At 29.6% G+C, this 15,712-nt stretch overlaps 2 protein-coding genes across 3 annotated transcripts in view; both read right to left on the bottom strand.

Annotated features, from left to right (window-relative positions):
* LOC106680593 (uncharacterized) overlaps positions 1 to 8,991 on the bottom strand; it is a 36,522-nt gene extending 27,531 nt beyond the window's left edge. Inside the window, exon 1 of the mRNA XM_014420413.2 lies at positions 8,806 to 8,991. Within this exon, the coding sequence (XP_014275899.1) occupies positions 8,806 to 8,836 (31 nt within the window). The 5' untranslated portion in view covers positions 8,837 to 8,991. The remainder of the gene's footprint in view (positions 1 to 8,805) is intronic.
* LOC136795003 (ankyrin repeat domain-containing protein 50-like) lies at positions 608 to 3,285 on the bottom strand. 2 transcript variants are annotated; one of them, XM_067050114.1, is made up of 2 exons: positions 3,233 to 3,285; positions 608 to 1,823 (listed from the first exon to the last, which is right to left on the bottom strand). In XM_067050114.1, the coding sequence occupies exons 1-2, from the start codon at positions 3,268 to 3,270 to the stop codon at positions 701 to 703; spliced, it is 1,161 nt and encodes a 386-aa protein (XP_066906215.1). In that variant the 5' UTR covers positions 3,271 to 3,285; the 3' UTR covers positions 608 to 700. The 2 variants fall into 2 exon arrangements, with proteins under 2 accessions (XP_066906215.1, XP_014275897.1); XM_014420411.3 differs by having other exon boundaries at positions 3,195 to 3,250.
* Positions 8,992 to 15,712: the final 6,721 nt, after the last annotated feature.

Here is a 15,712-nt window from a genome sequence, read left to right as displayed (position 1 = left end):
CGGCGTCGTTACCAAAGGGAGGAGGATGATTAGTGGCGTGACCACTCTTGCAAGTATCCCAAGAGCTCAATGACGACACTCTGAATAGGTGTGTGTGAACCATTGCAGCCTCCCCTGCAGAGCGAGATCTAAAAATCTCATCTCACTGCATCATTGCAGCAAGTTCTACATTTGCATCTTAATCAGCTTCAAGGTTGTGGTATCCTGTTTGCAGTATCAAAAATGGATTAGCACCTCTTCAATGAATAGTGAACCCAGTCATTAGAAACAATATTCAATAAAATATAAAGAACTGCCAGCACTCTAATTAAAGCTAGTTTAATTTACTATGAAGTAGTCCATGACGTTTATTTTCGTAGAGATAGTAGTTTTATTGATATTTTCAAAAATTATATACAACTTGAAATTAACATTTGTGAATTTATTTTGCCGTAGCGTAAAAAAGTACAAACTGTTGTCTTTACACATAAAAATTCGAATATTTAAAGGGGGAAAGGCTAATTTTTTTTGTCTTACTCAATTATGTGACTAAGACAAAAAAAACTTATAAAAGTGTTTATAATGGTAAATTAAACACCAAATGGAGTTCGCAGATGGAGTTACCAAATGTTCAGCAAATTATTTATTAATCATAATACAAATAACAATAAGTTCTGCTGAGTTCTACTCATGCAAACTGCATCAGTAAGCAACCAGCCAGTTAAACGCCTCCTTTAGACCTCAGAAAGTCTGACACAACTTTTTCCCTATTAGCAAAGTGTAAAGCAGTCCACCCATTATCAGCCCTAGTATCAAGTGGAGCGCCATGCTCAACTAGCAAGCGCACCACGGCCATGTGGCCCCATTGTGATGCCAACATTAACGGTGTGAAGCCACCAACTGAACATAATGTTGGGTCTGCCCCGTGTTCCAATAGCATTTTTACAACTTCAGTGTGTCCTCTTTCTGCTGCCCAATGTAGTGCAGTCTTCCCGACCGGACCTTTCACATCCACCGCTCCTCCAGCATCAAGCAACGCTGTTGCGATTGGACAATGTCCTTTCACCACTGCACAGTGTAAGGCAGTCCTCTGGCCTTCATCTTTCAGATCCACGGTCGCCCCTGCAACTAGTAGTGCTGCTATGACTTCAGTGTGTCCTCCCCTAGCTGCACGATGTAAGGCAGTAATTTGCCTTATATCTTTGGAGTCTACCGTCGCTCCGGCACGAAGCAGCGTTGACACAACTCCACTGTGTCCCCGTTCAGCTGCACGCTGTAAGGCAGTCCTCTGGGCCTCATCTTCAATATTCACCGCCGCCCCGACACCGAGTAACGCTCTTACCATTGCAATGTTTCCTCTCAGAGATGCAAAGTGCAAAGCAGTCCTTTGGCTCTCATCTTTCATGTCCACGGCCGCCCCTGCTACTAGTAGTACTTTTACGACTTCATTGTGTCCTCCCTCAGCTGCACAAATTAAAGCAGTCCTCTGTCTAACGTCTTTGGAGTCAATCTTCGCCCCGGAATGAATCAGAGATATTGCAACTGCAGTGTGACCCCTCTCAGCCGCATGGTGTAAGGCAGTCCTCTGGGCCTTATCTTCGATATGCACTGCTGCCCCGGCATCGAGCAACGCTGTTACTATTGCAATGTTTCCTCTCATCGCTGCTAAGTGTAAGGCAGTCCTGTGGGTCTCATCTTTCATGTCCACGGCCGCCCCAGCAACGAGAAGAGCGTTCAGCATTGCAGTTTGCCCATTCTCAGCTGCACGATGCAAGGTCCACTGGTCTTCGCCTTTTATAGCCACCACGGCTCCGGTATCTATCATTCCTGTCATAATAAAGGACCTGAAAGTAGCCAAATCATAAAGTTAAAAAAATAAATACATAAAATGAGTTCTATATCATTGATCAAATATGAATAATTTGTAATATTTTACAACGTGGTAGCCTTTTATAGTTTATCAATCAAAACTTTGATATCAAAGATCTAATAAAAATATAAAGTATAAAACGAATAATTTAAAAAACTTAATATTGTTTTTAATTACTTAAATTTAATATTGTTCTAAAAATTGTCCCACCATTATTTAATTAATCTTTAAAATGATTGGAATTGATATTATTTCGTCCTCAGAATAGAATGTATAATTCTATTAATTAGTGAAATATGCCCTAAACTTACATTTAAAACTCTATCCTACTTTTCCAAATTATATAAACATGAGTAGTTAAAATACTTATTAAATATCATGATAAATCATTTTGAATTATATTTCTTTAAACTAATTAATTATAAACGAATTATATTTCTTATTTTATTTGACTTCATTAAATTGCCAAAACCAATATTCTTTTTATTTAAATTTCATTTCAAAGTTAAGTATTATGGTTTTATTGTTTAGTTAAAATTTAGTAATTATCACTTCATTCACGTCGTAATTATTTAGGCAAAGTTCTAGCTATATTGGTGTTATTGGTTTTACACCACCACAGAAAGTTTCTTTGTCGTAATGATTTTGACCAATCTACAAAAACTAGGGGTCCTTGAAATACAGTATAACAGAACACATTACCTACAGTAGGGGTCTTCATGATATTTAATTTAACATGTTAAAGTGTGTTAAATGAAAAAACGTATGCTAAATGGAGAAATATTTCCATCTTTTACCATATTAAAACGATACATGTAACATGGCTGAGTCTGTTACTAGGTCTGTTAAATGGAGAGTGACGTCACGAAACAGACCAGCTGAGCTTGTCACCCGTTTTAATTGTTGTCGTGTTAGGTTACTTGCTCGTAGTTTGTGTTTTTTTTCTTTTGTTTTATGTTTTGGACTTTTTAAAAAATACAATCAGTAGCCAAACTTTTACACTTCTACTTTTCACTTATTATACAACATGTTGTAATAACAACTTAGAAGTAAACAATAACATGAAGTTTTACCGTACACAGTTGAAATATTAAAAGGAAAGTAATAAATACCACGACAAATCATTTGTTAAAATATAATATAAACTGGCTAATATTAATTATTATTCCCAATAACAATATATAATAATATTAAATAAAAGGAAGGAATCGTTTGAGAAGTAGTTTTTACTCGAGAAATCAAGCAGTAAGGTTCAAAAAGTATTATCGACAGAACAGAATGAGACATGTCTTTTATTATGTTATATCCAGCAATACAGATCCAAATTATTTAAGTAACTACTTACTGCAAAGTAATAATACAGCGATACTAGATTCTACTAACCGTTGTAACCAAAGTGACCGGAAAAAATATTTATTCATACTCCAAACTCTTATCGTTGACTGTGACAAGATTAGATTTAATGTAAACAAACGGAAATAATGCATTTTCTTGATAAAACACGATAAATATAAGCAATATGTTAATTTACAAGTATTTAGAAGACCTAAGGCCTTGATCTGGATTGTTCGAAATACATCTTCAAAAATGTAAGGGTGTGAATCGCTAACCATAAGGAAACCCAAATCAGTCATTTTTAACATTAACTTTTTATATGTAAGAGGATGGTCAGGGTTGCGGTCAAAAGAGAAACAAAAATAGTTTACAACTATTTATTTTCCGACGTTTCGCCCCCCTTTTATTATAATATTAATAAATCACCATTGGTTTTAAGCTATTTTTTTTAGTACAGTTATTGATTTAATCACCGAAATATTTCCACGGATCTGAAATGTTTAATTTTCTTTGTATAACTTTTAATTTATGATGCTCATACATTGATACCATAGTTCATCAATGCTCTTCATGTTTGAAATTCATTTCCTCAGAGACAAATAGATAAAAAGGGTAATCAGTCAAGAACATACTTTACAAAGGTTTTAAATTTCCATAGATTTAAAATATAATTTTCTAAAATACATACTAAAGAAAAATAAAGCATCTCCATAGCATTATGTTTTGATTTGCCTAAATAACATTCCATATCTTGGAACAAGAGGTTATTCTGTCTTTTTTTTCTTGTGAAGGGAGCCTATAAGCTTTACCATATAATATATTATTTTTATTTTAACCAATTAATAACCAGAGTTGTGAAAACGCAATGCACAGAAATGTACACAAAAACAGAGATTGAAATACCTGTCTTTTCAACATACATGGTTGAATCTGTGTTGTCAGATTTTTCACTTCCATCCACCAGATCATTTAATTAGTCTATAGGTTCCACTTACTACCTCATTCTCTACACACAGTGTCCCATTTATTATTAGTGTTTTTTTTTTTTGGAATTTCATTACTGTACTTTTTATTCTAATGAAACTCTGGAATTTCTGATGCATTTTTTAACACTTCAAGGAAATTATATGTAACAGTATGTGAAAGTTAATTCTTTGGAAAATTCTAAATTCAACATTGCATTTTAGCAACAATGGCTGAATACAAATTTTCTTGTGAAAAAAATTCTGCCCCTTAATCCGCTAGTAATAGTAATTAAACTAAAGTATCTTGACTGAATGTAAAGAGACCATTAAATTTACTGTAATAGTGAATTTCTTGTCACCTAACTTAAACATTTAACACCCTGATGCTAGATATCACAAACTAATTGTGTGCATTTATAAATTGTTGGTTTATCAATAAATATATATGTACAATGTCTAAACCTTAAGAATTCCCTCTTTAAAAATAAACAGGTTCCTCAAACATTAATGTCCAATTTATATCAGAGCCATTTTCAAGATTGAAAATAATAACAATGAAACAGGGCTTATCACACAATAGTCCATAATTAGCAACCTAAAATGGGTGGCTTACTTCACAGTGTTGCTAAGTACATTTCCACTATCTTTACGAAAAATACAATTAAAGGTTCTTTGTTTTAGGAAAATTAATAGAAACATTGTAATCTTCCTAAAAGAGAGTATCTTCCTTATATTGTTAGTAAAGCAAGTGGAAATGCACTTAGCATAACTGTGAAGAAAGCCAATATGTTAATGAAATAAATTTTATATGAGTCACTAAGTACATTATACCAACATGAGTTATGTAACCTCAACCTACACTTTCCAACATATAATTCAGTTGTTTCTTACGACAGCCAGTGGCAGCAATCAAAGGAGCTGTCATTGAAGGAGGGTTTAATTTAGGGATAGTTTTAATTTTATAGTTTCAAAACATGTAAAAAATAGTATCGAGTAATTTGAGACAACCAACTTCAAGCAGTTCACTCAAAAAATGGTAACAAAGTTACAGACAGAAATACTTATCTCATTTAATATTGTATAATTTTGCAGTATTATGGGCCCAAATTGATTCAAAACATTTATGGGATCTCACTAAATAATTTGAAACAATCAACTTGGGTTGTTCACTAAAAAAATTGTTACAAACCAGAAAATGAGCATACTATGAAACAACCCTTAACACAATACTCTCCTTTTGGATCTCTCGCAGATAGATAAAAATGCATATCAGCCATTTTAAAGATATATGTCAGGTAAATACAATGTATTGTACACCAGTGGACATCATATCAGTACTATTCATATTTAACAGAATTTTAGGGTTTAACATAGGAATGAATACGTCACGTCATAGGTGACCAATCAGGATAAAAGTGATCGAGTAAAATCTTAGCAAAGATGAGTTTTCTTGCAATCCACAATCCACTCCAGCAAAATGTCAAAACAAAATTTTCACTTCAGTATTATTGTGAAATTATCAACCATTATAAGCTCATTTTTAATTTGACAACTTGAACCATTTCTATGTGTGGATTAGGGTGGATTAAAAATTTCAAAACATCTTCTGAGAGCTGTTTGTACAGGCTAGAGTACAGTTAAAAATACTCTAGTACCAAAGTTGTAATTTATATATTTATCTTAAAAATAGGTCAATATTAGTAAAATAATGTTAAGATGTAACAAATAAACTAAAAAGTTAAATTGTTATGTAACACTGTTGTTAAATAAAAAGTATCAATATAAATAATTATTGCTATCCTTTTTATTATTGATTATTAATTTTATTATTGTTTAGTATGGTTAAACTATACTGAACAATAACAAGATTAATATCATTAATTTTTGAATAATCAAAACTGCGATTAAGTGTTCAAGCGAGTCTTTTTTGATTCCAAGAGATAATTGTAATTGGAGAAAACATTGCTAGCTTACTGTAGTTCTAAAAGTTTAAATTGTCAAGTGTTTCTCTAAACTCAATTCCTTAAATTATTTTTAATATATCAGAATTGTCAAATCATAAAAAGTTGGTAAAAGAACATTAAAAACCTGACTTATATTGTTAGCTTAGTGTCATAGATAATTTGTGTTTAAAAGATTACATAAAACTTTGTTATACACAGTAAGCGGATATTCATCAAACAGATATATACATACAAGCATACTTTGCTTGAAACTCCCAAGTCTGATTCATAACTATGTATAGCAAACATTTCATTGAACAGAAATGATGTAGTTTTAGTGGTTTCTTGATCCTTAAATGATCTCTGCATTTTTTTGTTTCACAAATTATTCCGAAGGTCACATTCAAAATGCAAAAGAGCTTTAAATAAATCTGAAATATTACACTATATATGATTTTTTTATTACTAGAGAAAATATTACTAAACTTATTTGGTTTAATAATTGCACTACGAATAACACAATATTTTTTCACTGCAGGAAAATTGATTGATAAACTCTGTTAAACTAAAATATTTATTTTTGTGCTATCATAAGAACAATTTTTTTTTTTCAACTTTATGCACATTTTCAAGTAATATACCATAATATATTAATACATTATCACTATTCACTAAGATTTATTTTATACTTGGTAAAAATTGTTTGAATTGTCAAATATTTCAACGATTTAATATTTTATTCAGAATAATATAAGAAGTTATATATATGCTATTTTATGTGAAAGAGTTAAAATTATAATAGAAATTTCCTAAAAACATTTTAACTGTTTTTAAAGTAAGTGTGTAACATCAACTAAGCCAAACATGGTTTAAAAATCCTACAGCAACTGGTAACATTGATATATGCCATTATGTCATTCTTATTCTCTAAGTAATTATTTCATTTAAGTATTTTAGGGTGTCTGTATTTGTAGCATATATTCTGCATTTACATATCACACCATCGATTACTTATATTTTGAAACATTTCTAAACCTAGTCCTTATCCATAGTTCAATTGTTGAAGGAATTTCCTATTGTGTGTCTATTTCTATTAGTTTAAATCGTTATGATATATATTTCTGTTTTGATTATGATTTTTTTTTTTATTGTCTTAATGTTTATTTGTCTGCAATTTTAATATTACAATTTATATTTTATTTGTTATGTGAGCACAATATTTGTCAGGAATCCTATAAATTTAGACAATTTATAGATACCTCCAAAAGTTATTAAATAAACCGCGCAAAAGTTCAAGTCAAATGCTTGAATTGTAACAAAATATAATCTTTACATACAACACAAAACAATAGTTCAATGATCAGATTTAAAATACAACAGATCATAAAGTTAGAATGTAAACAATATGCTTCACCACCTTAGGACAATCTATAACAACAAGCAGAGCAATGTAACCTTCCACTATATTCTTTCACTTCAGTTTCGATACTTAGCAATGTTGATAAATATTTTTTGTGCATCTTATAAAATAAATAGTTATGTATTTTTTTTTTAGTAATGCATGTATATGTAAAAGTTTTTCTTGTTCTATAATATTTTGGAATACTTACAGTTTTAATTATAACCGAATTTATAATTGCTAATAATACTGTGATATTGCTAATTTGTGCTGATAATACTTAAGTAATGAAGGTACATGTTTGGAATTTTATGCTGCTTTATTCTAATAATTTAATTTTGTGACATCACAAGAATATAGCAACTATCTTTAGAATCTATTTGATAAACAAACTTTTGTATATTTTTATCCTCAATTGTCTCTTTCATTTATGTTTTTTCTTTTTTTTTTAATTGATTTATTATAGTTGTAAACTCGAAATAATAAATCTTTATATCTGAATTTTTAACGTGCTGGATTAATCTTATTCACCATTTCAATTGGTAATAATTATAATTTATGTCCTTTATTCGGTGTCCTTTCGTTATTTCATGTTCATTATAATACATATGAATCTTAAAAGCATGTAAAATGTTTTTAAATAATTTAAATTAATATTTTTGCTCATTCTCATAAGATATAGAACACAAATGTTAACAATGATAGGAACAAATTGTTGAATTATTAAAATATAGTGTTGACAATAAAAATAATTTATATCAGAGATAAAATTCAAAATAATGTTTATATTATTGATTTATTAGAGTGTACTATTTATTTTTAGAATGTATTACACGAAAATGGGTTTAGACCTGGAAAAGTTGTTCTCATGATATTATAAGAACATATATTTTAATCATAAATAATTTCTTAATCGAATTACCTTTAATTCATAATTATAATATGATATTTACTTTAGAAAAATAGTCTAGTCAGAAACAACAATTAGGAAGAATAAATTGTGAATAACACAATTCTATAAGTTATTAAAAAATGTGATTTATGTTTTGAATTTTATTCATAAAACTATCCCTGTTCATATATATATATTCCATTGGAAATATCAAAACAATACTAAGTAACCAAAAGATAGATGTAAAAGGAGAAAATATACGTTTACAGGCTATTAGTTAATAATGAAATAAACATCAACATATAATTAATGAATATACACAAAATTGATTAGGTATCATATTAGTTAATAAGCATTTACATTTGGATAAATTTGATAAGCGAAAATTTTGTTGTTAGTTTACAAATCATTTAAGTAACTACCTTTGGAAGAAAGTCTGTTATGAGAAGACATAGAATAATCAAAACCACTTCATTTCAAAATTTCAAACGGTCAATATCCCATTTCACCTCTGCTAGTTGAATTAATAAATTTGCAACTTCATATCAAAAAAATACTGCAGTACTCAACAATCAAACATTGAAACCTTCCTCAACCTTCTATTTACTATCCTGCCCCAGTGTAACCCGATTATACAGTGTTACTTTCTTCTTCTAGTTCATAGGTCCCCCCCATATTTACTTTAATTCTAATAGATCAATCCATACCATTTCAACGAATGATGGTTGCTCACATTTTTTTTTTACTTATATTTATACTGCATACTATACTTGTAGGATTGGAAACATGTATCAATTAATTTTTTATAACGCCTATTTTTATTAGCGTCAGCCTATTCTGCATTTTATAGAGGGTCATGTAAAACTCTTTGGGTTTTTATAGATATTGGTCCAAACAACCAAGGTAAAGAGCATGAAAGGAATAACATTTTCTGTCTAGTTTATGTTGTGCTCTCCTTAATTGTAAGAAAAGAAAGTTAATAAAAAATACTTCACTTGAATTCATAATCAGGAAAAAAAAAAAAAGGAAAAAACTAAATAACAAATTTTCAGAACTTCTTCAAAACATTGCAAGTAAAAGTACAAATATAATAGAACTGGACTTACAAGCATCTATTTTCTTTTGGGCAAATATAGTTTCTACGCAATTTTTATATCAACGTTAGGGGGTTTCATCGTCATCTATTAAACAATTCCTAAATGTATACCTATTTCTTTGTCATTCATTTTATTTACATATTCATAAATAAATTATATTAAATATAAAATTCAGGCTTTTTAAAATCATAATTATTTAGTCGTATTATTAAGTAAATTGACAAATAAACGAACGACGTTCAGAATTTTTCTCTTGCTTTTTTTTTTTTGTTTTTTAATTGAATATTCTTTAGTAAAATTTTCATGAGATTACCTAGAAACAACCACAAAGGTATGATTTTCAATAAATACTACAGTATTAATAATCCATAATTTTAACAAAGATTACATTAGTAATAGGTCCAAAGTGTGTGCTCTGACATTCTGAATGATCTATGGCTAGCTGTTCGTGATCTCAGAACTGTGTAGGCATTTCACGGACCATACATAAATATACTTAGTAAAGTTCAGGTACCTTTCAGCCAAGAACAAAATGTCGTGACAGATATTTACCAGTATCAGATTGTTAAATGGCAATAGGAAAAAGTATATTTTTCAACTAATGCAAGTCTATCTTTTCCAAATAATTAATTTACCTTTACGGGATGAATCCACTTATATATATATATATATATTGCTGATATATATATATATATATATATATAACATGTTATATGTGATATGAACAGCGTTTATTAAAAACACTGAGATCAATTCAACAAATCTGATATGTTTCTCGTTAAAATACTTAAGTTATTTACAAATTACTCTGAGACCCTATACCACAAAATCACCGTTGCTCTTTGTTGTAGTACATACCTATTGCTGATTGGCACAATCATTTTTGGCAAGCATGTAATTTCCATATATATCATACTACATTAATTGCCACGGAAACAGCTTATCTCATCTGTCTAATTACTCATAATCAGAACATAAAAAGTCATTCAATGAAACACTTACTAATTTTATACTCCGTAGATTTTTTTAAATAATATAATTGAACTAAAATACTGCGCAGAAGAAAATAGCTTAGTATATTTTTTTTTTCAGAAGGTGAAACCAATTATATTTGCAAGTTCAGAATCTTTATGGAGTTTTTCCTTCGCAAATCAAAGAATAGTACAGAGCACAATTAATATATATTACGGGTATTCATAATGTTCTGTTAAATGTAAAATGTTTTACCATCTTAAAAGTTATAAATATAGGATTGTGAGCAGCCCCGTTTAAAGTTATGTTAAGTCTTAAATTTATAAGAACTCCTACCGGATTTTTTGAACTTGTTTTATAACTTTTCTTTCCAAAACTTCATGTTATTGTTTACTTCTAAGTTTTGATTAAAGTAATTTCTTATAACATCCTTAAAGTGGAAGTTGTGTGAAAGTTTGGTTACTGAGTGCCTTGTTGATCTTCTGACTTGTGAGGAAGAGAATCAAGATTAGCTAATTGTCAACTGTCATAATATTATTATAATTGTCACCCATTGTTTTTTTTAAATTTAAAAACATCCAAAACAATATTAATACACAAACCACGAGCAAGAAACCTAACACGACAACAAACAAAACGTTAACGACCTCAGCTGGTCTGTTGCGTGGCGTATTTTCCCTTTAACAGACTCTCAACCATGTTATATGTTATATCGTTTTAACATGGTGAAAGAAAGAGATATTTCTCCATTTAACATGTTAAACTAAAGATCATGAATATCCCTATTGTCGTAGTAATGAATGTTCTCTTAGGCCATCTGTTTTATTTATGGTCCAATATTTTTATTAAGTAGTTTTACGGAAAGTCCTTCCTTTTAATTTCTTTATCTCATATATATTTTTATTGTTGTGAAAAACAATTTCTAAGGTCCAAATTTTTGCTTCCTCGCTATCAAAGGTAGGAAAGCTTTGTAACCATGCAGAAAGTGGAAAATTCATATATATTTGTAACTTGAATTTTAAGTTTTAAAAATCAAGTTACAAATTAGGTGCCGTATCTGTCACTCTGTCGACCTGTCTACTTTAACGTAGCATGTATTATGTGATAACTGTAGTTCATAAGTTGATTTTATTGTCTCTTTATTTCAACCAATAACTATAAAAAGGAGAAGAACATTGGTTACTTAAAACTGCATATTCTTTGAATGAGATAACAATAACAATTTATTTATTTGGGGCAACCTGCGTAGAAATAGAGTAGCCTGTAAAATACATAAAATAAATAATCAATTGTAGTATTTCATAAAAATATGGTGAGTAAAAGATTGATATAAACTAATAATAAACAATATACCCAAGCTGGGTTATCTACATTCGTCACAATAAAACAAAAACGTCACTTCAAATTTAATAATATAAAGAAAAAAAAATTATACATTCTGTTGTGACGATAGGTATCCAATCTCTAAGAAAAATGTTTTTATATTTAAAAAGAAGTTTACGATCCAATCCTGAGGGTACAGACAGGAATTAATTCAACTGATTTTGGCCAATATTGCTAGGTTTCGGCATGAATCAGATTCGGTTCTCATGATACATCGGGCAGTTTGTCAAATCATAGAAACAAACCTCCAGTGCCGTTCCATCACAAGCTGGAAATAGCTTCTGTGGTCCAAAGTATTTTTGAATGAGATTTGATTGAAATAAACTTTAATTATTTGGAGGTTGTTGATTGGCCGTGTTTAACATATAAAAGGCATATAGTCCGGGTGCGGTTAAAAAAAACTTCAATAGTAGTTAGATATTTAATGAGAGCAAACGTTTGGCCCCAAGCTACAAGGCTCTCTCAGGGCTGAAACAAGATACAAACAACTAAATTAAGATTTACAGCTTTCATAAATAACCAAGAATTACATAAAGGTATTAGACAATTAATGAATACGGAAATAATATTTAATAGATAAAAAAGAAATATAAAAATACAGTAAACATAAAAAGACGGAAAATATGGGAAATAAGAATAACAGTCAAGGAAAAAAGAATAAAACTATTTTAATTCTTGTAATAAAAATAAATTACATCTTTTTCATTTACTTTTTTTTTTTATCGACTTGATTTTTTTTTATTAAATAAGAGTGTTCCTGACAAAGGGTTGCATTAATCGATTTTAGAGATCCATAAGTAAATACTTTAGCGTAATTTCTAGATATATTTTGCATTCAGAGATAAATAGCTTGTACTAGGGAATAGGATAAAATAAGATTTATAGTTAGAAGTAAGTATATTTATTAATGTTTTATGTAATATTTCTTTGTTTATAATTATGAGAGATAGTTTACCGTGGATGATGAACGAAGAGAAGATGGTTGGGGTGGGGTCAATGATAAACACAAATAAGTTGGATTAACCTATTTTTAATGTGCCAAAGTTTCGGCTAGAGTTTCTAGCCTTCTTCAGGGCTAAAAACAGAACAAGATAACAACCACAGTAAGTATAGAAAAATAAAAAAATAAAAATGAAAGTATAAACAGAATAATTTTACACATAAAATGAATAATTTCACAAAATAGAATTAATAAAATGAAGTGATGAGAGAAGCGGGAAATAAAATGTATAAATTAAGGAAATGAAATAAAAATGAAGTTATATAATGCAAAGAAGTATGAACGTATTAGTTATTATTAATTTAAAAATTGAAATATGAAAAGAAAATGAATATTGAGAGGAAGAAAATATATGTAACAATAATAGATGATAAAGAGGCAAAATATAAGTAAATTATACCAAGAAATGAATAGAAAAAAATAATTCTGAAAACACCAATAATAATATAGTGAACACAACTTATAACGCGGGTAAGGAAAATGGATGAAAGTGGAGAAAATAAGGGGTAAGAGTAAAATAAAGAAAGGGGAAAGAAAACAAAAAAATTCTTTCTTGTTCTTTGATTTCTTTGTTTAATTTGATTTATTTTCTTGATGTAGCAACTCAATAAAGATAGGCAGAATTACTTGATAAATATAGCATATTTCCTCTTTATTTTTCCTATAAATTTATTTAAATACGTTCATTGTTGAACGTTAGCCGTGTAAAGGATATTGCTAAACTAGAATTTCTCTACGCAGCAAGACAAACAGACAACCGGAACTAGTCTTTTCTATAGTGCCTACTTTGTGTAAGTAAACAGATATCGGACCTCTCGGCTTAACGGTTCGATAAGTAATGTCCCTTAAAGGAATCCATTTCTCGTCCTTGATAATCGATATGCCCGCGATAACTGTAAAATTTCACTGATACGGTCGAAGGATGACAGAATGAGTGTGAAAAACCAAGGGGCAACTCATGAATAGCTTTTGCATTTCGTAACGTGTCAGTTTGTGAATAGGTCCCTCATTCAACACGGTCAGTGCTTTTCGGAATTGGTTTAAATGAATTATATTGCCTCCAACAGTTAGGGTAGCTGGTTCATTCTTATATATCTTTACATGTAGCTAACACGGGTCGTTGTACATCGTATAAGGAACCTATTAATATGCTCCAACGAAATTAAGTAATTTAAAATTTCAGGGCTTACTTACTTACTTAACTTATATAAAACTATATGTCATAATTTTAAAATCAAACCTTTTATGGATATAATACACCCTGCCTTACTCATGAACAAAGAGTATTATGGCTATACTATATATATACCATGTAACGTGAGAACGCACCTTTCTACCAACCGAGGTTGCGAGTTTGAGCCCGGCCCCATCCGGAATTTTTATAAGCATAAAATTATACAAAATCCACTCACAGCCTCCCCCCGAGTATTTGTGAGGCCCGTTAGCCAATGGGTGGCACTCACAAAAATTAGGGGTTGGAGTGACGAACTCACCCTACAAAAAAAAACACGTCAAGAAAGACGCGATATATTTCCGAGGACTTAGACCTCCATGGTCTGTCGCCCATACAATAATAATAATAACATGCATACCATATGGTATAGCATAGCATATGCTCATAATAAATAAAAACGAAACGTAAATAAATAATAAAATTAATGTAGTTAAATATAAAACAAAATGGATAATAAAAAAGATAAAATGAGTAAACTTATATATGCATATAAGTTAAATGACATCAAAGTAAATAAACAGTTTAGGTAAAGAAAATTATAATTTATATTAAATAAAAATGTTCGTTTGTAACTTATCTAAGATCTCTGAAAGTTCTTAACCAATTTACTCTTTTTTTTTTTTTATTTTAATTTATTTTTGATGACCTTAACATCCCATTCGTTGCAGATTTGACCCAAAACAGATATGCGTCTTTTTATTCCAAACTCCTTAACCATCCTAACCCATTAATTCTTAATCTTTCATCCTTAACAATCCCTGATAATCCTCCGAGGCGTCTGAAAAGAAGGTGGCCACGGGACCTTCTAATTTAAATTAATGTTTGAAGTACCACAAATGGGTGGTTCCTTCCCAAGATTTTCAAGTGTATATGAAATATACTACATATTTACCTATTGTATTATTTTGTACAGTTGTAAATTACATTAAATAAATAATTAAAAGAAAAAAAAATTATTTTTGGGAAGGTTCTTGGCTATTTAAATCAAATTTATCCAGTACAAAAACAATTATGAACAAAATTAAAATTTAATGGTGCATAGCTCAGAAAGTACATATTTTTTAGGATGTTACATACCAACCCATTTGTTTCTTTTTTAAAAATAGTAAAAAATATTTCTAAATCCAAATAATGATTTAACATTCAAAAAATATTTTTAAAATATCTAATAAGGCTTCAACAAAATATTTTTTTTAAGGAAAAAGCAATTTATATTCTTTTTTAGCTTCATAGGAAACTCTTAACAATCATTCATCAAATAAATTAAAAATTTTTGAACGTGATTTATTTGTAAATTTTTTTTTCTATCACTATATCCATTGTTCATATAATCGATCATAACTTCTATGTATTTTATCCAAATCTTATGTACAACCTTTAGAAATCTGAGTGCTGCACTTTCAGCTATATTAACATCACTCAGACTTAATACCCTTGTAAGGAAGAAATAAAGAAAATCTTTTCCAACGTTTTATGTCTCCGGTTTTAATTACCTAATTACTTCCATTTTATGATATTTGGTGGATTTTATAGAGATCTAAACCACTCCTAAGTATCATTTAAATTAGTTGATTAGTGTTCAAATCATTGTATTTTTTTTTATTTTAAAAAATTCAAAGGCTTGTGTAATCATTACATTTTTT

The sequence above is a fragment of the Halyomorpha halys genome, unplaced genomic scaffold, assembly GCF_000696795.3.
Source record: "Halyomorpha halys isolate HHAL.00 unplaced genomic scaffold, Hhal_1.1 Scaffold269.1, whole genome shotgun sequence".
In the NCBI taxonomy this organism is placed as follows: domain Eukaryota; kingdom Metazoa; phylum Arthropoda; class Insecta; order Hemiptera; family Pentatomidae; genus Halyomorpha; species Halyomorpha halys.
This window is presented reverse-complemented; position numbering and strand designations above follow the sequence as displayed.